Source organism: Rhipicephalus microplus, chromosome 9, assembly GCF_043290135.1.
Source record: "Rhipicephalus microplus isolate Deutch F79 chromosome 9, USDA_Rmic, whole genome shotgun sequence".
Lineage (NCBI taxonomy): Eukaryota > Metazoa > Arthropoda > Arachnida > Ixodida > Ixodidae > Rhipicephalus > Rhipicephalus microplus.
This window is the reverse complement of record NC_134708.1, coordinates 15,167,180-15,187,593: the sequence shown is the minus strand read 5'-3', so window position 1 is coordinate 15,187,593 and position 20,414 is coordinate 15,167,180. Positions and strand designations below refer to the sequence as shown.

General features: G+C 48.4%; 1 protein-coding gene across 1 annotated transcript in view; it reads right to left on the bottom strand.

Annotated features, from left to right (window-relative positions):
* The window catches only part of LOC119182772 (alpha-1,6-mannosyl-glycoprotein 2-beta-N-acetylglucosaminyltransferase), a 37,810-nt gene that overhangs the window by 916 nt on the left and 16,480 nt on the right, over positions 1–20,414 (bottom strand). Inside the window, exon 6 of the mRNA XM_075874356.1 lies at positions 18,654–18,784. Coding sequence (XP_075730471.1) covers positions 18,654–18,784 — 131 coding nt within the window. The remainder of the gene's footprint in view (positions 1–18,653; positions 18,785–20,414) is intronic.

The following is a 20,414-nucleotide window of genomic DNA, read 5'->3' as shown; positions in this document are numbered from 1 at the left end:
TATACAGACAGACAGACAGACACACAGACAGACAGACAGACAGACACACAGACAGACAGACAGACAGACAGACAGATAGATAGATAGATAGATAGATAGATAGATAGATAGATAGATAGATAGATAGATAGATAGATAGATAGATAGATAGATAGATAGATAGATAGATAGATAGATAGATAGATAGATAGATAGATAGATAGATAGATAGACAGACAGACAGACAGACAGACAGACAGACAGACAGACAGACAGACAGACAGACAGACAGACAGACAGACAGACAGACAGACAGATAGATAGATAGATAGATAGATAGATAGATAGATAGATAGATAGATAGATAGATAGATAGATAGATAGATAGATAGATAGATAGATAGATAGATAGATAGATAGATAGATAGATAGATAGATAGATAGATAGATAGATAGATAGATAGATAGATAGATAGCGTGTACAGTATTTTTATATTGTGGGGTGGTCTCGTTTTCAACTTTCGTGCAAGTGGAACACGCCCATGCTCACCACTCTCCTATGTGGAATACCCTGCTGACCCTCAAGCTGACGGTGCGACTTCCGGCGGGAAGACAGCTGCTAGCCACAGCTGTCAGCGTCAGGTCCCAGTTGTAGTCGTCGTGCACGCAGAACACCTGCGTATGAGAAGGAGGGTTAAGGAAGAGCTTGTAGTGCACAACTTTCGTCAAGTGCACGCAATAACTCAAAATTGAAAACGCGCCGTATGCGACATTCAGTAAAAGCCGCTTCATCCGCATCTCTACTCCAGATATAACCCCTAGTGTAATTAATCGACGTAGCGCGTTTAAAATCATAGGACAAGGGAAGGGTTTCCGTCGCGGGTACTCTGGTCAAGAAGCTTCAGTCCTTGTAGCAAGCTCTCCCTCATGTTGAGCCAGTAAGACGTCAGAAGCTTGCCGTAGTGCCTTATCTGCATGGAATCTCCCACAACTTGAAAAAGGCTGGGGAGCGGGCCAATGTAAAGGTGGTGTTTTCTGCCCCGAAAAAGCTCTCGTACTTGTGTATGAAAGTTGTTTCACATACAAAACCGGGATGCTCTAAAAAGCACTTAACACTGTCACATGCGCGCAATTTGTAATCTATCAGATACCTCTTTCATGCGGTAAACACTACTTATGACAAACTGGCAGGTGCATTAATGACCGGCTCCGCGAACACGCTTGCAACGTAAGAAATGGTCGAGATGGTTTTTTGGCACTACATTGCAGCACGTGTGGCTGCAAACCACTTTTTCATGGTACGGTAATCATAGGAAAAAACAGAAATAAAGTGACAAGGGAGATTATTGAAGCAGAAAGGATTAGTAGATTAGGGCTGAACTGCGTCAGCACTCCTTCTCTCGGTCTTTGTGAAAAAGAATTGTTTTTGAGATCATAGGTTTTTAGCGCATGGCAATAGATGGTTTTTCATCTGTTTATCTGCTGTATTCGAATTTCGTGAGCATATATATGTACGCGCCTCAAAATAAAATTTTGTTAGAAGTAAGCACTCTCTTCTGTCCCTTTCCTTGTCCTATGATTCTAAACGCGCTACGTCGATTAATTGTCTTACCAACATGTCCAACTTTATACTCTAGTTAACCCCTAGTGTCACCGCTAAACCTGACAAGCGCGTTTCGAAAGACTGAACTTCAAAAAGCCATCTCACACTACTTGGTTGTTCATCATGAACCAAAAAGTAGCACACACTTCACGAATACGCTCAGTGCCTGTGCTTCAAGATCATCCAGTCTGTCTTCAAATAGTGTGCGCTGTTTTCAGTGCAACTTACTGGCAGACAAAATACGAACGGCGTCCCTCCGTGATCACTCAGTTCATAGCGAAACAGCTGCCGAACTCCATCGCTAGGTCATGGTATAGGGCACGACCAGCGTAGTTTTTCAGTATTTCACCGCTAGGGGTACTCCCACGCAGAAGCCAATGCCAGTTTGCATTCAAAGAGCAGTATTCCCTTTCGTTTCTTTTTTTTTCAAGCCTGGTAGCGCACATGTCACCATCACCATATGAAAAAGATACTCTAGCATATATCCACCTAACAGGCCTGCGAAACACAGGAAGTGATGGGTAGCAGAAATAACCCAACCAATTTGCATGTCGGCAACCTAGTTACGATTTTCTAGCCGCTAGTCCACCTAGTCCACCTATTTCTATGGAAGTATATGTTACACCTACTGATCCTGCTCCAAAAATGCATCCACTAATAATCAGTGCGGTGGCGTATATCGTGAAGTTTTGGAGGGGGGGGGGGGGCTCAAATTTGCCACGCCAGTGCTGTTTTGGTTTTGTTTTTTCATGTAAATGTAATCTACGTGGAAACAAATGCACGCACGATCATACATAAAGCCTGTTTCAACACCCACCACGGTGGTAGCAAAGTGGCTGAGCGTCTGCTTCCACTGTGGGAGGTACCGGGTTCGATACCCTGCGCAGGCCCGAGGCCACAGGTTTCCTAAAAGGCCGAGGAGTACGCGGTCCTGGCGCTCGGTTTTTTATGGGCCCTAGCCTTCCCGGGTACAATCGTAAGTAACTATAATCGCGTATATATTCACGGCTTTCCGTCGAACTCAGGATAATATTGTCACAAAGACGCAGGTATGCAGGTACGAAAATAGGGCGTTTACTTTCGTAATCCAAGGGCCAGAAACGCGAGCACCAGAGCACGCGCACCCATAACTACTTCGTTGTCCTCCTCATAGGCTGGCTACTATAGTTGCCAGCCTACCTCGCGTCAATTCCCCCTTTCAAGAGCGACCGTCCCGGTCGACTGACTGAGATGCTAGAGGTGGCCATGAAAAAAATCATCACGTCAACGAAAAAAAAAAGCCCACGCTGTTGTGGATAATAAGGAAAAAGTTCGAAGTGTCTATAACTCGCGGGCGTGGTACGGTTTCATACGTACTACATGGACTACCTCTGGACGTGGACGTCTTCGGTTTAAACTGGTGTCGGAGCTTTGGGGAACTACCTCGTAGTTCACGTCACTGAGGCAGCTCACAACTTCGTTAGGGACAAAGTAGCGTCGCAATAGCTTCTCCGAAAGCCCACGATGTCGAACTGGTGTCCACACCCATACATAGTCACCTGGTTGATAGTGGACGTTCGTTCGGCCTTGGTTGTAATGGCGAGCGTCGATATATTGCTGCGTGCGAATGCGGTTCCGTGCAAGCTGGCGGGCTCCCTCGGCTTTCTCGACGAAGTCGTCAACGCTGTCATTTCCACTGGAGTCCTGGTCTACGGGGAGCGTAGCGTCTAACGTGGTTGTGACGCGACGGCCATAAACAAGCTCGAATGGTGTTAGGTCTGTGGTCTTTTGCACAGCGGAGTTATTAGCAAACGTGACGTACGGCAAAATTTCATCCCTCGTTTTGTGCTCTACATCAACATACATAGATAGCATGTCGGCCAGTGTTTTGTTTAACCTCTCCGTCAAGCCGTTCGTTTGGGGATGATAAGCTGTTGTTTTCCGGTGGTTGGTGTGCGTCAGCTTGGTGACTTGGTGCAATAACTCTGCCGTAAATGCTGCTCCGCGATCGGTTATGAGAACAGCAGGTGCACCATGGCGCAAAACAATGTCGTGGACAAAGAATCTGGCGACTTCAACTGCAGTTCCTTTAGGCACAGCTTTGGTTTCGGCATAGCGAGTCAGATAGTCGGTTGTGACGATTATCTACTTATTTTCTACGGATGACGTAGGGAAGGAACCATGAAGATCCATTCCTACTTGCTGAAATGGTGCTCGAGGTGGATCTAAAGGTTGGAGGAAACCGGCGGGCTTTGCAGGTGGAACTTTACGCCTCTGACAGTCATGGCAGGTGCAGACATAGCGCTGGACGGACGAATACAGCTGTGACCAGTAGTACTTCTGCCGGATGCGCGCTAATGTCCTGGCAAAGCCTAAGTGACCGCCGAAGGATCGTCGTGGCACGCCTGCAAAACTTCCTCACGCAGTGCCGTTGGAACGGCGAGGAGGAACGTTTCCTGGCTGCTCTCAAGATTTCTCTTGTAGAGAACATTTTTGCGCAGGCAATACGTTGTTAAACCACGAAAGAGCCGGCGTGGGACGATAACGTTTTCTCCTTAAAGATGCTAGAAGACAGGAAGTGGCTCAGTGTCCTCACGTTGAAGCTCAGCAATCCGCACCACATCGACGATGCCAAGAAACGGTAAATCTTGTTCAGTGTCCGATGGCGTCGGGGAAATAGGAGCACGAGACAGGCAGTCAGCATCTGTAGGCTTATGTCCTGATTGGTAGACCACCGTTATGTCGTACTCTTGAAGGCGGAGGCTCCAGCGGGCGAGGCGGCCTGATGGATCCCGTAGATTGGCAAGCCAACAGAGCGAATGGTGGTCACTGACCGCTCGAAATGGCCGGCCGTATAGGTAGGGTCGAAATTTGCTAATGGCCCAAACGACTGCAAGGCACTCTTTTTCGGTGGTAGAGTAATTATCCTCTGCTTTTGTGAAACTGCGGGTCGCGTAAGCGATCACACGCTCTGCGCCGTTCTGCCATTGAACTATAGAATGGCTCCAATTCCTATGTTTCTGGCGCCTGTGTGGATCTCGATGTCGGCAGTGTCGTCGAAATGTGCCAGCACTGTAGCTGTCTGCAGTCGATTGCGTAGCTCTACGAAGGCTTGTTGTTGTTCTTCCGTCCATACGAAAGGCACATCTGGCCGTGTCAGTCTTGTAGGAGGTTTCGCAATTTTCGAAAATCCTTCGACAAAACGGCGGTAGTACGCACAGAGTCCGAGGAATCGCTGAACAGCCTTCTTGTCTCCAGGACGAGGGAAATCGGCAACGGCAGCCAACTTCTCCGGATCTGGTCGAACACCCCCCGGGCTCACCACGTGGCCGAGAAACTTGAGTTCCTGATAGCCGAAGTGGCACTTTTCGGGCTTGATAGTAAGGTTCGCTCTCCTTATTGCAGTGAGGACACTTTTTAGCCTTGAAAGATGCTCGTCAAACGTGCTTGAGAACACAACGACATCATTCAAGTATACAAGACACGTCTGCCACTTTATTCCAGCTAGTACAGTGTCCATCATGCATTGAAACCTGGCGGGAGCGGAACAGAGGCCGAAAGGCAGCACTTTAAATTTGTAGAGCCCGTCAGGCGTCACGAACACGGTTTTTTCACGGTCGCCCTCGTCAACTTCAATTTGCCAGTACCCTGACTTGAGATCTAGTGATGTAAAGAACTGGGCGTGGCGTAGACGGTCCAAGGCGTCATCAATCCGTGGCAGGGGGTAAACGTCGCGTTTCGTGACTTTGTTAAGCCGTCGATAGTCGACGCAGAAGCGTAGTGTGTTGTCTTTTTTCTTCACTAAGACAACAGGTGACGCCCACGGACTTGTCGAGGGTTGAATGACGTCATGATTCAGCATTTCTTGAACTTGACGCTTAATCACCTCTCTTTCCTTCGGGGACACACGGTATGGATGTTGGCGAAGAAGCCGCGCCGACTCCTCGGTAACAATGCGGTGTTTTGTAACGGTGGTACGCTGAACTTTCGATGCGGTGGAGAAGCAGTCCGAGAAATTCGTCACAAGGTTTAGCAGCCATTCTTTTCGTGAATCTGGCAAGTCTGGATTAATGTGAATGCGGGTTCCCAGGTCAGCACAAGCTTTTTTTGTGCGGTGAAGTCGTATCCAATGAGCCGATATTGGAAAAGTCGACGATTTCACTGAGGAAAGCGACAGTAGTGCCTCTAGGGACGTGTTGAAACTCATTGCTCAAGTTGGTCAGCAGAACTCGAGAGCGTTTATTCTCTAACCGAACAAGGCATCTGGCTATGCAGATGTTTCGTTTGAGCAGCAGCGGTATATTTGCCTCTGCAATACCTTCATAGTCGTTGAATTCATCAAAAACGTCGCAGGCTACCAGGTCAACACGCTACTCTTCGGCGGTAACGTGACGTCATCGTCAACGATTCTCAAAGCATTGACGTAACTGCCGTGAGGGTTGCGCGCTAAAGCGTGTGCCGTAGAAAACGTCACCTGCGACTTTTGCAAATCAATCACGGCTCCATTATCACGCAGAAAGTCCAGTCCGAGAATAAGGTCCCTCGAGCAACTCGGCAGTATTACAAAATCTCCGCGATACGTGAATCCGTGAATACTGACTCGCACTGTGCACCGCCCCACCGGAGTGAGAAGATAGCTTCCTGCCGTACGTATCTGCGACCCAGCCCGCTGGGTGGAAACCTTCGTCAGCCTGCAGGCAAGACCCATGCTCATAACGGAAGTGTCTGCTCCAGTGTCAATTAGCGCCATTACTTCTTCGTCGTCCACAGTTACCGCAATGTTTGATGTCACCACTCTTCGTACCACGTTTGACTGCGTCTGTACATCTTTTTGCTGCCGTCGCTGTCGTCGTAGTGGAGGATCTTCCGTAGAGTCAGCGTCAGTGGCCTCACCTCTGGAAGTCGCTGAACTCAGTTTTCCCGACTTGCAGGACTGGGTGAACGGCGTCTCGGAGCGCTGCGTGAATAGACTGGGCTCGGTGACCTGTAGCGAGCAGGCGACGACGAGCGAGACTCTTGCGACCGATGTTCGATACTGTGACGATTCGAGATGAAACTCTCTATTTCCAGTGGTCGCTCGCCAGGTCTTGGACGAGGGGCATTAGGCGAAAATCCACGGAGACCCACACGACAGTATGGACATGTTGGTTAGACGTGTCGGGCTTCCCCGCAGTGGAAACAAAGGGGCCTGTGGTCGGGTGTACGCCAGATGTTACTCTTTCTCGGTCTTGCTTCGGCGATCAACGGTGAGCTGCGAGGACGGAAGCCTACCTCCATTGCTGAGCGTGTCGCTCATTGGGGTAAAATACGCTGGTTGAACTGCACAATGGAGGACGTCGCACTGCTTCCGCGTAGCTCATCTCGCCTCTGTTGTTGCGCCTCGGACGGTTGGGGAGCGTGAACGGCTGGCCGTAGCTCGGCGCGTACCATCTCCGCAATAGAGAGCTGCTCTACAGGTGAAGCAGCCGCCTGCATCTTTTTTAGCTCTTCCTTAATGAGAGCTCTGATAAGCTCTCGCAACGCGCTGATGTCATTGCCGACAGTGACAGAAGTGACCTCACTTGGGTGTACACCACGGTTATACTGCCTGGCACGCTGTTGAAGGGCCCTCTCCATGGCAGTGGCTTCCTCATGAAACTCCGCAAGTGTCGCAGGCGGGTTTCGAATCAGGCCGCCAAAAATCTCTTCTTTAATACCACGCATTAGGTAACGAACTTTCTTGGATTCGGACATAGAGGGCTCCGCACGCCTGAAAAGCCTATCCATGTCCTATATGTAAGTCGTCCCCCTTTCGTTAGGGCCTTGAACCCTTGCCTCTATAGCACGCTCCGCTGTCTCGTTCCTGTCCTCTCGGGCAAATGCCTTGAGGAACTGCCGGTGAAACTCATCCCATGACGTAAGCGCTGCTTCATGGTTCTCAAACCACGCTTTCGCGGAGTCCTCCAGGAAGCAGTTCACATAGCGTAGCTTACGCTCTGGGGTCCAATCGTTGATGACGGTGACCCGGTCGAAATGCTCGAGCCAGTCGTCGGCGTCTTCAAAAGCAGCTCCATGAAATGTCTTCGGCGTCTTGGGCTGGTTGATAACCAGGTGCGCTGGTGCTGGCGCGGTGACGTTAGGCGGTGTTTGATTCATAGTCCTCTGACGTTCAGGCAGCAAACCGTGCTGTGGCTCGAGTCCCTGGAGACGACGGCTGTAACGTACGTGCACAGGGGTAAGCTCGGCTGAGCTGCTCAATGGACTTGCGTCAGGGGTGCTCTCAGGGGACCTTATCATCAACCGTACCCAGCACCTCTACCAGAAAATGTCACAAAGACACAGGTATGCAGGTACAAAAATAGGGCGTTTACTTTCGTAACCCAAGGGCCAGAAACGCGAGCACCAGAGCACGCGCACCCAGAACTACTTCGTTGTCCTCCTCAGAGGCTGGCTACTATAGTTGCCAGCCTACCTTGCGTCAATATAATCATAATTCGGTGAACTTGATTGACAGATGTATTTGCTATTAATACCCTGCCCCTTCCTAAATTCAAATTGTGGGTCACGTGGGGTGGGTATACGCATCAATATTGGTACGACGACTGCGCTCACGAAAGGAAGAAAATTTGCAAATTTGGACTACGCTTATTCAACCAGGTTTGGAGATTAGCAAATTGCTTAACATCGAGAAAAGGCCGTGACTGCTGTATCTTTAGTCAATAATGTGGTTCTATGAACTCGTACCGCCGGCCTATAGGTATGCATTGATTGATTGATTGATTGATTGATTGATTGATTGATTGATTGATTGATTGATTGATATGTAGATAGATAGATAGATAGATAGATAGATAGATAGATAGATAGATAGATAGATAGATAGATAGATAGATAGATAGATAGATAGATAGATAGATAGATAGATAGATAGATAGATAGATAGATAGATAGATAGATAGATAGATAGATAGATAGATAGATAGATAGATAGATAGATAGATAGATAGATAGATAGATAGATAGATAGATAGATAGATAGATAGATAGATAGATAGATAGATAGATAGATAGATAGATAGATAGATAGATAGATAGATACTGACGCTGAAGCACGCCCGAATGTCTTTCCACAAGTCACGTGTCATGATTATGCCGAGATTGTTGGTGCTCTTGTTCCACGGGCGGATTTCCACCTGCGTACGACGAAATAGTTTTGATACTAAGAGACGGGTTTGACGCCTATTCAAAAATAATCGGAAAGTAGAACCTAGTCAAACGTAGCGTGTTATTGCAATGCACTTCGTTCATAAATGAAAGCGCACTTGGTACATCGAACTCGCTGTACACCGTCTAAATTTAGTCGATGCATTTAAATTAGCTTAAGAATTTTGGACTTCTTTGTTATTGTACTCGTGTATTGCACTGTAGAGAGAGCTGCATCGCTGCTATTTTTAGAGCAAGACCAAGCGGCATGACAACAGCATTATAAACAGACGTGTTATTACAATGCACTCCACTCAGAAATGAAAGCACACTTGGGATAGAACTCACTGTACTGTCAAAATTTATTCCATGTGTTTAACAGAGGTAAGAAACTTGAAATTTCACGCTATTTGTACTCCTGTATTGTACTGTAGAAAGAGTTGCACCTCTGCTATTTCTCACGGTAAGACCGAGCAGCATGACAATAGCAGCAGAAACAATAGTGTTATTACAATGCACTTAGTTCAGATGTGAGAGTGCACTTGGTATCCGACTCTCTGTACCGTCTAAATTTAAACGGTGTGTTCAACTGAGCTAAGTAATTCAAAATTTTGTGGTATCTGTACTGTAGAGAGAGTTTTGTGGTATCTGTACTGTAGAGAGAGTTGTACAAGTGCTATTTCTTACGGCAAGACCGAGCGGCATGACAACAGCAACAGAAACCATAAAAATGCGCCAATGGCAGTTCATAACCTTAGAAGCTTATAACAGCAACAACACCAGCAACAACGCAAGCATAAATACATCAAGAACGACAACAAGCAACATAAATGCACGAGTAAATCATCGGCCACAGAAACAATAAAGAATAAGAGAAGTATGACTACTGCACGTTCACTTACGGCGTCGGTGAGTAGCTTCTTGTTAGTGTAGTCGTTGTTTCCAACCATGCAAAGGCAGGTGTTCTCACCACAAAAGCTGAAAGAAAAATTGTTTGAATATTATTGAAGATGCACGTGGCCAGTTCATGGTCTGAAGAGCGGTTCCAAAAAGATTATATGAGCACAACCAAACGACACATTCACAGAAACGCACCCGCACAACCAGGCACCAAACACGTGCAGCGCTCACTTTCAACAAGTTCTTTTATAGTAAATTTGAAGAAGTGTTCCTCTCAAAATCGGCAAGCCCTCCATTACTTTACTGCAAGATTGCAAAGCTTTCAGGCGTAAACGTACACCTAGTTGGAACACGTTTGCTTTGGTCAATCAATGACCATTGATGTTTCCTATAACACTTCGCAAGCCTCTCCTTCATTTCTTATGTGATTCTTAAAGGAAAAAGAAGAGAAAAGTGAGCCCGGTAACTGTCTCTTAGGGGGAGGACACCTCAATAGTAGCTCATGAAGGGGGCGGGGGGTAAAGGAGGGATTGAAAGGATAGGATTAAAAGGTAAAGAGATAAAGAGAGAGGAAGGAGAGAAGAGGCGCAGGGACAGCGAACGACAGAAAACGACGGAAGTAAAGAGGAGATAAGAAACATGAACACGGTCGCAGGAGTCCGAGGACGAGGCACCACTCGGCGAGAGCTCTTGTCGGAGATCGCGGGGGCACAACCGGTCGGCACGAAATCCAGCGAGCGACTCCCTCTCCTCTCATTTCCCAGTTTCCAATAGAAGTTGTCTATGTCATGGCAATGCGCACATTTTGTCTTAATTAGCATTGATAAGAATATTAGGATATTGATCACAATTGGGTGGGTCACTAATAGCTACAAAATGACGGGCTACCTTTGGTCACAAAGTGCGTGCCCATTCGTGTGCTGCACCATAGAAAATGCATGCAATTGAATACAAGGAGGACAATATCATTCAGTAGCACTGGGTACGGATCATATACGGGCCACTAAATAAGCAGAGATAGGTAATAGTGCACTTCAAGTTGTAAAAGACTATGTCTACTTAGGGCAGGTAATAACGGCGGAGCGGAACCGCGAGATTGGAGTAACTAGAAGAATAAGATTGGGGTAGAGCACATTCGGCAAGCACTCTCAAATTATGACAGGTAGATTGCACTATCCCTCAAGAGGAAGGTATATAACAGTTGTATCTTGCCGGTACTTAGCTAAGGAGCAGAAACCTGCAGACTTACAAAGAGGGTTCAGCTTGAATTGAGGACGACGCAGCGAGCAATGGAAAGAAAAATGGTAGGTGTAACCTTAAGAGACAAGAAGAGAGCAGAGTGGATTAGGTAACAAACGGGGGTTATGGATATCATAGTTGAAATCAAGAAGAGGAAATGGACATGGACCGGGCATGTAGCGCGTAGACAGAATAACCGCTGGTCATCAAGGGTAACTAAATGGATTCCTAGAGAAGGCAAGCGGGTTAAAGGGAGACAGAAGGTTAAGTAGGTAGATGAGATTAAGAAGTTTGCGGGTATAAATTGGCAGCAGCAAGCACAGGAACGAGTTAACTGGCGGATCATGGGAGAGGCCTTTGTCCTGCAGTGGACATAGCCAGGCTGATGATGATGATGGATGATGATGATTATGATGGTGATGATGATGATGGTGGTGGTGATGATGATGATGATGATGAAAAAACCATCTGATTAGCAACGTCGACATCCGAGTATGGGCCCATAGATGTGCCTCCGTCTTGGAGACAGTCTGAAAATTGGATCTATTTAGAAATTATTTTTTCAGAAGGTGGGTATAGGCTCCATTATGTATATCTATGTTCACGCGTCTTTATGTGTAGAGGTTCACCACGATCGCGTGATGGTCACGGTGTACGGTGCTCGGCTGCTCATGAAAGGACACGAGTTCGATCCGAACCATGGTGGTCACATTTCGATGAAACTGATATGGTAGAAGCTGGTGTGTTGTCGGTGCACATTAGAGAACACCGCATTGTCAGTTTCCGCAGCCCTTCACTGCGGCATCTCTCATGATCATATCGTGGTTTTGTGTCCAGGTATTGTATTGTTGCGTTTCAGTTAAGGTTCTTATATTTGAATTAAGGTGTTTGAATTATATGGTTTGGATTAAGGTGTTATGTTACCTTTGCATAGGTGCCGTGTGTACATATTGTTACGAGACAATGCCCCACTTAAACAGTGAGATAGGCGCCGAGGAAGACGAGGTGACTTGGGTGTGCGCGCGCTCTCTCTTGTTCGCCATCTTGGCTTGCGCGTTGGCGCTGTGTAAATATATTTTAAAACGCCTAGTTTCCCTTGTGCCTTCACGCAACATTTTGGTGGAAGGTGCTGGGTTACAACGCACGACGGAGTTACGCAGCGGACGCCTAGTCTCTGCTCCCAACATGTCCACCGGCAGCGACGCTTCCTCAACTGCTACGCCCAATGCATCAATGGCGCCGACCTCTCCTGTTTATCTCGTGGCCGCTCCACCCCGCGATCCCGGCAACTTTTCGGGAACGGACGGCGAGGACGTGGATGAGTGGCTTAAACTCTACGAGCTCTTCAGCACAAATCACAGGTGGGACCCAACCTTAATGCTGGCAAACATCATCTTTTATTTACAAGGAACGGCCAAGGCGTGGTTTAATAACAATGTGGACGGTATCACAAGCTGGGACGTATGCAAGACCAAATTACGCGAGTTGTTTGGTCAATCTGCCGGCTGCAAGCAGGCCGCTAGGAAAGAACTTGGCACACGTGTTCAGACGTCCACGGAGTCCTACCTGGCGTATATTCAAGATGTGCTGACCCTTTGCCGTAAAGTTGACCGAACCATGGCTGAAGCCGACAAGGTAGCGCACGTGCTCAAGGGCATCGCAGACGATGCATTTAACCTCATTGTGTGCAAAGGCTGTTCCACCGTGCAAGATGTTATCTTGGAGTGCCAACAGTTTCAAGAGGCTAAAAGCCGTCGCATTGCTTACCACTTTACGCGCCTTCCCAACACTGCTGCGACGTCAACATGTGCGGATCTCCGTGTACCGACCTTGCCCAATTCACACTCCAGTGACATCACGAGAATTGTACGCCGTGAAATCGAAGCCATCTCACCCGCCCCCTTGAGAGCACTGGCACCGAGTGATCCTCAGCCGACCATATCGCTAATACAGACCGTTGTTCGCCAGGAACTAGCCAACGCGGGTGTTCACACAGTCTGTTCTGTGCACCGTCCCGGCGCTGTCAGTTCGTCTACCCCGAGCCACCCACAGCAGTATCGCCGCCCTGCTCCACGTAATCGTGACCCAAATGCGTGGAGAACGCCTGATGACAGGCCGATTTGCTTCCGATGTGAACGAGTGGGACACATTTCCCGTCATTGCCGAAGCACGTGGACCTCACCGTATCGGGCAAACCCAAGCTTCTCCAACCCCCATTCACCGGCCCACCTCTATGACCAGGAACCACCACGGCGTGATGGCTCAGCTAATTACGACCCGACCACTACGACCACTGCCCAGTACAGTCGCTCACCTTCACCTCGACGTAGATTTTCCCGATCTCCACCGCCACCTCGCTCCCCGTCCCCGTCCTCTGCCCGGCGGTTTTCTTCGGAAAACTAGCGGCTGCAGCTCCTGGAGGTGATGCTGCTGATACGACTTGCTCTCCAATTCCTCTGTTGACGCTCCCGACCAATCAGAACTTGATCGACGTTGAAGTGGACGGTTTATCTGTTAAAGCCTTAGTAGACACTGGCGCCCATATTTCTGTGATGAGCCTGCACATTCGAGACCGCTTAAAGAAAGTACTTACTCCAGCCCCTTCACGCAGCGTTCGCGTTGCTGATGGTAGTACGGCTGCTGTTATTGGCGTCTGTACTGCACGCGTTACTATTGCCGGGCGTCAAACTTCAGTTCTCTTCACTGTTCTTTCTCACTGCACCAATGATGTGATCCTCGGTCTTGACTTTTTGTCCACTCATTCCGCTCTCATCGACTGTTCAGCCGGTACTGTGCAACTTGACCTACCGTGTCCGATTGATCCGCCCAGTCGACCGCAAGCCCGTATGTGCTCTGCTGAACATGTCCGTTTGTTACCGCAAACTGTGACCTGCATCACCGTTACGCCCTCGCCACCTGTATCCGATGGTGACTATGTGCTCGCGCCCATCACATCCCTTCTCTTGACCCACAGTGTTACCTTACCACACACTGTTATTCAGTTACGTGCAAACCGCGCCTGCATTCCTGTGCTCAACTTTGCTCTGTGTCCGCAAGTGCTTCCGCGCGGAATCGCCCTCGCCATGCTGACTCCTTCTGAAGAATGCGTCATATCAGCTCTGTCTTCGAACGAGACTCGACACTCCAGCTTCACACATGCTCGATCTTCGCAAGGAAGCCCGTCTCCTGATGTTAAAAAAATGATCGCGTCAGACCTTTTGCCGCATCAAGCCGACGAACTCCTTCGCGTTCTTGAGTCATACTGGGACGTATTTGACTTTTGTGATCGTCCATTAGGTCAAACCAGTGCGGTAAAGCACCGCATTGACACCGGCGATGCCTCCCCTGTCCATCGACGGCCATACCGCGTCTCTTCGACCGAGCGTCACATAATTCAAGCAGAAGTCGACAACATGCTCGCCAAAGACATAATTGAACCATCATGTAGTCCATGGGCTTCCCCTGTTGTTCTTGTCAAAAAGAAGGACAACACTTGGCGATTCTGTGTTGACTACCGACATCTGAACAAGATCACTAAAAAAGACGTCTACCCGCTACCGCGCATAGACGACGCCCTAGATTGTCTTCACGGCGCTAAGTATTTTTCTTCTATTGATCTAAGAGCAGGTTACTGGCAAATTGCTGTCGATGACATGGACCGCGAGAAGACCGCTTTTGTCACCCCCGATGGTCTTTACCAATTTAAGGTCATGCCCTTCGGATTATGCAACGCTCCAGCCACCTTCGAGCGGATGATGGACTCTCTTTTGCGTGGGTTCAAATGGTCAATTTGTCTATGCTACCTTGACGACGTTATCGTCTTTTCCCCGACCTTTGAAACCCACCTCGACCGCGTTTCCTCAATACTGGCCGTATTTCGCAATGCCGGTCTCCAACTGAACTCGTCAAAGTGTCACTTCGGACGCCAGCAACTAACAATGTTGGGCCACCTTGTCGACTCCTCTGGTGTACGTCCTGATCCCGATAAAGTGCGAGCCGTGCGTAACTTCCCTGTTCCGACCTGCACTAAAGAAGTACGCAGCTTTCTCGGTCTGTGCTCGTACTTTCGACGTTTTGTGAACAACTTTGCGGAAGTCGCCCGTCCTCTCACAGACTTATTGAGAAAAGATGTCTCCTTCACATGGGGCGCTGCGCAGGCTACGGCGTTCTCTACACTTATTGAATCGCTAACAAAACCACCTGTTCTGGCCCATTTCGACGTTTCTGCCCCTACAGAAGTACACACAGATGCCAGCGGTTACGGAATCGGTGCTGTTTTGGTTCAGCATCAAAGCGGCTGCGCCCGCGTTATCGCCTATGCCAGCCGTCTCCTCTCGCAGGCGGAAAGGAACTACTCCATCACCGAAAGGGAATGCCTTGCTCTCGTTTGGGCAGTAGCAAAATTTCGGCCTTATTTACATGGTCGACATTTCACTGTCATAACCGATCACCACGCACTTTGCTGGCTCTCGTCCTTGAAGGACCCCACTGGGCGCCTTGGTCGATGGGCACTACGGCTTCAAGAGTATACCTACTCGGTGTCCTACAAATCTGGCCGTTTACACCATGACGCTGACTGCTTATCTCGGAATCCAGTGGACCCACCTGAAGCGTTCGATGAATCGCCATGTGTGCTGTCTCTCTCCGCTTTAAGCAACATCCGTGAGGAACAGCGCCGAGATCCTGCCTTACGTAACATCATCGAGAAGCTGCATTCTGCGGCACCCGATCCTTCTACTCGGTTGTTCGTGCTTAAGGATGACACATTGTACCGTTGCAACGTCCGCCCTGATGGACACGAACTGCTCCTTGTGGTACCTTCCCACTTACGTGCGAGCGTGATCGGCCAGCTTCATGACGCTCCCACTGCCGGTCACCTCGGACTGTCTCGGACGTATGACCGCGTACAGCGTCGATTTTACTGGCCCAGTCTTTATCGCTCGGTCCGCAGCTACGTCGCCTCATGCGATCAGTGTCAACGCCGCAAAAAACCTTCCATGAGTCCTGCCGGGTTCCTCCAACCACTTGACGTTCCCTTTGATCCCTTCTTCCGACTTGGTCTTGACCTCCTAGGCCCTTTTCCTGCATCCACTTTGGGGAATAAGTGGATAGCTGTCGCGACGGATCATACAACCCGGTACGCTATCACGCGGGCTTTGCCGACCAGCTGCGCCACAGACGTTGCCGATTTTCTCCTGCACGACGTCATACTTCACCATGGCGCCCCACGCCAACTCCTAACAGATCGTGGGCGCTATTTCCTTTCCCGAGTTATCGACGACCTGCTTCGCTCCTGCGAGACGAAACATAAATTTACGACAGCTTACCACCCGCAAACTAACGGACTCACTGAACGATTCAACCGGACTTTAACTGATATGCTCGCTATGTACGTATCGTCCGACCACCAGGACTGGGACGTTGCATTGCCCTTCGTTACGTTTGCCTATAATTCTTCACGCCATGATGCAGCTGGTTTTTCACCTTTCTATCTGGTGTTTGGCCGTCATCCAACTTTACCTTTCGACACCATCTTTCCGACAGCTGTCGACTTTACGACTGAATACACCCGTGATGCTATCGCCAGGGCTCGCAAAGCACGAGAAGTTGCTCGTCAGCGCCTTTTAGCATCGCAAGATCACCAGCGGCATCGTTACGACTCACATCACCGCCAAATTTCCTTTACACCAGGTTCTCTTGTGCTATTGTGGACTCCGACTAGACGCGTCGGACTTTCTGAAAAACTGCTTTCCCGGTACTCGGGACCCTACCGCGTATTGCGCCAGGTGACAGATGTGACCTACGAGATAGCCCCGCTCGAGTCTTCCTCCGCCTCCGCTTCGCTGTCTACAGACATTGTCCACGTATCCCGCCTTAAGCTTTACCACTCGGCAACACAATAGAAAGCACCGAGACGGTGCTTCAGCACCCGGGGGTTATGTTACGAGACAATGCCCCACTTAAACAGTGAGATAGGCGCCGAGGAAGACGAGGTGACTTGGGTGTGCGCGCGCTCTCTCTTGTTCGCCATCTTGGCTTGCGCGTTGGCGCTGTGTAAATATATTTTAAAACGCCTAGTTTCCCTTGTGCCTTCACGCAACAATATAGACATGTCAAATAGAAAAAAATCTGAAGTGGTCACTTTCCCATTCCACCGGCTACGCCAGTGCCGGCCAGGTACAGAAGCGAAGAGGTAAAAAGAAAAGCAGACGAAAAACTTTTAGCTTCTAGCAGACGAAAAAAGATTTAGTTCAAACACATGCTGTGCAACTCCGTCATCATTCCGTAAACTTCCAACTGCTCTAAACAGCTTTCAAATACTACCTAGGCACCCCACTCTTGTTTTTGTTTTTTTTTTTTTCGCAGAACTTTAACACAATTTTTTTATGAGGTGTGAATCAAGCACCGTATGTTTCTGCCTGATCGTTGTGTGTTCATATTTGAAGCAGCTTAGGCGGCGTGAACATCACCAAGAATACCACAGAACAAGGGGCTCAACTATGTGTGGTGTACCATTATCTTCTGCTCCCGTCTTTCGCGCTGGTCTTTTACATATGAATGTTCACCAATTTGAATCGTTGCTACCTGAGTCAAGTTCTGGTGCATAATTTGAATTTAGTACTGGCCAACAAAAGCCTATCCTGTGCGTGTTTTTGTTCGCCAGTGCAACGTTTCGCAGTCTTGTCCAACCCGCCTAGTCTTAATCCTTCTACAGTGTCGTATTCATGGGGGAAAGAAAAGAAAAGTGGGAGCATGACGTCACGTTGCCAGCCTTTGCAAGCCGACCCGTCTTGTAGCCAGCGGTGTCGACCCAACTCGGCACCTTTTTGCGTCAAGATCACGCAAGCAGCGAGGCTTCCCGAGACTGAGGAGTATGGCACCCGGTAGCTTTTAATCGAAACGTGCTTGTTCGGCGCAGACCGGTCGGCCCACGCAGGGGGTTCTGAAACGGAACGACACCAAGAATACTAAACCCTACCGCAAGCTCTGACGTTTTGATCACGTGTTGGGCCGACATGATGGGCATTACTCTTGTGACGTAATTCTCGCTCTCTTTTTTCTTCGTACATGGTTGTTTGTATGTGCACAGCTTGCACACGACGTCATAAGCGACAACATGGCGGCCTAGATGGTGTCAAGGCGATATATTCTGGGGTTGATTTCCCTGCGTCAGTGCAATAATGACGTCGCTGGAAGGTTATAGTGTCTCTGTGTCTGAATAGCGATAGAACCAGTATGCAGTGTACTGATAAGTTATAACACTAACATGACATCACAACGTTCGCGTCTCACCGTGTTGTATTCCAACGTGGCTGTTTCAGTCACGTCGGTGCAGGCCAGTGTTCTATGCAATTTTTTTTGGGGGGGAGGGGGGGGGTTGCACGTATTTGATATAAAGTGGGGGCCAGGCAGGCGAATGGTCATTTTGCGCTATGTATGCATGGTGGAAACAATTTGGGGGGGGGGCACTTGCTTTGAGTGCTACCCCCTGGCGTAGGCTATCTATAAGCACGTGCAAAATTGAAAAGTTTCTAGAAAAAAAGGAAACTCTGCACCCACCCCCCGCCCCTTTTCCTGGCTGCGGCAATAGCTCAATGCCTCTATATATCACTGGCATGATGTGGCCGCAAATAATACACACACCAAGTAAAGAACCTTTACTTTGTGTGTGTATTATTCGCGGCCAAATCATGTCAGTAAGCAAGTACCAACTAGGCTAACAATCAGTATTGCTACAATATATCTCTATATATCAGCTGAGGTTACTCACGCGCGCCTTTTGGAGAGGAGTAACCGGACGGCGTCGAGGTAGTCCGGGGCCACGTAGTAGTCCTCCTCGAGCAGCATGATGGGGCCCTCGTGGTTGCGCGTCACATTCAGGCTCTCCATTACGACGTTGAGCTGCGCGTTGCCGTCACATGTAACCGGATTGATTGCGTCACAGAGGGGGGCAGCAATACCATAGAAATTCGAGCACTTGGTCCGTTAGCATAAGACGATCGCGCGAGCGGATTACATACATATTCATTGCGGGCATAACGCAAGAAACTTTACAGGGAAAAATCACTAAGAAGAGGTTCTAATCGTGTGTTCTCCTCTTCAGCGCCTCTCTTCGGTTGCTCTCTTTTCAGTCTACGCTTACTGCGCTACGCCAAGAAAGAATCCTCGCCAACTAGCCCAATTCGCAGTTCTGTTACAGATACATATATTCCAGCCAGGTTAGCTGAGCCGCTGCGCTGCAGAGCTTGATGATGCGGTTTTGACTCCGGAAAACCGCGCTTAATTAGAATGTTGATTAGTATTAGTGTGAAAACGCGCCCATTTGCGAGGTCGTCCACGTTTAAAACCATCTTATTAGAATTAAAGACAGCGTATAGGCTGATGTTTTTAACACACCATTTGGGAATCTATTACTGCGTGTAATGACACCACACTTTGACGTCATATAAGGAACCTTTCTCTCGTAAAGCCGAATAAATGCTGTAGTGGTAATGCTTGAATACTAACGTAGCAATCGTCTTAGAAGTGGTCGTCCCTCTATGCGTACTTGGGTGTTCTATTCATAAGCATATCGCAGTTTGGCACGTAAAGTAAGAGACCTTCATTTTTTCACTTGCATATATACGGGTGGCTGATGTCGAGCCATTTCCATTCTTGTTTCACCCGTGTCGCGATGTTCTACTATGTCAAGCAGATTTTTTTAGAGAATGTACTGTAGTATGGTTAAAATTTTAATTATATTACTCAGTTGACTTCAAAACCATAAATGATATGACTGAGTCAATAGCTTACCGTGACGAGGCATGTCATATGTCAAGAACGGGAATCGCTTTATGTGCTATTATAGGTATACGCGAAAAAATTCGGAAGGGGGGGTCATTCCTTTTATCTGAAAAAAGGGGGGGAGGAGAGGGCTGGCAAAGGATCAGTTTGTGCTACTCTTCTCGAGTTCATTTTGCGCTGTGTATGATAAGGTGAAAAGAATTTTTTTTTTTTTTTGCTGGGAGGGGGCAGGGGTTAGGGTGCATGAGTTCAGTGTACCACCACCTGGCTAAACGCCACTCTTCACTTTCGTACCATTCCTCCCTCGTCACGTCGCCAAAGGTGGTGCACCGGGTTGAGTTGGACCATAGAGCATTTACTACATACAGCGTTTACAAGCCAGCCAGTCTCTGGTTGTCGTCGCATATTATAAACTTTCACAAGTAGTTGCATGTTCACTATAACACTATAAATAAGAATCTCGCGTTATCGTACGTGAGAGCCAACGTCCTTTTTTATGCATTATAAACAGGCACATAGTCGTTAAGTGAAATGTTAACTTCTGGACCGCATATTGTTGTCCAACACACATGATGCAGACAAAACAAACCAAAAATTTCTAGGAGTGTTGCCCAATAGTACATGGCTGTGTTTCGTGTTTGTTGTAACAGAGACGGCGCTGGTTTCATGTTGAAGGTGATTTGTACGTCACTGTGGCGACTAGCTGATGGAAACATGGCAATATTCGAATACGTGTCGATTGCGAGTT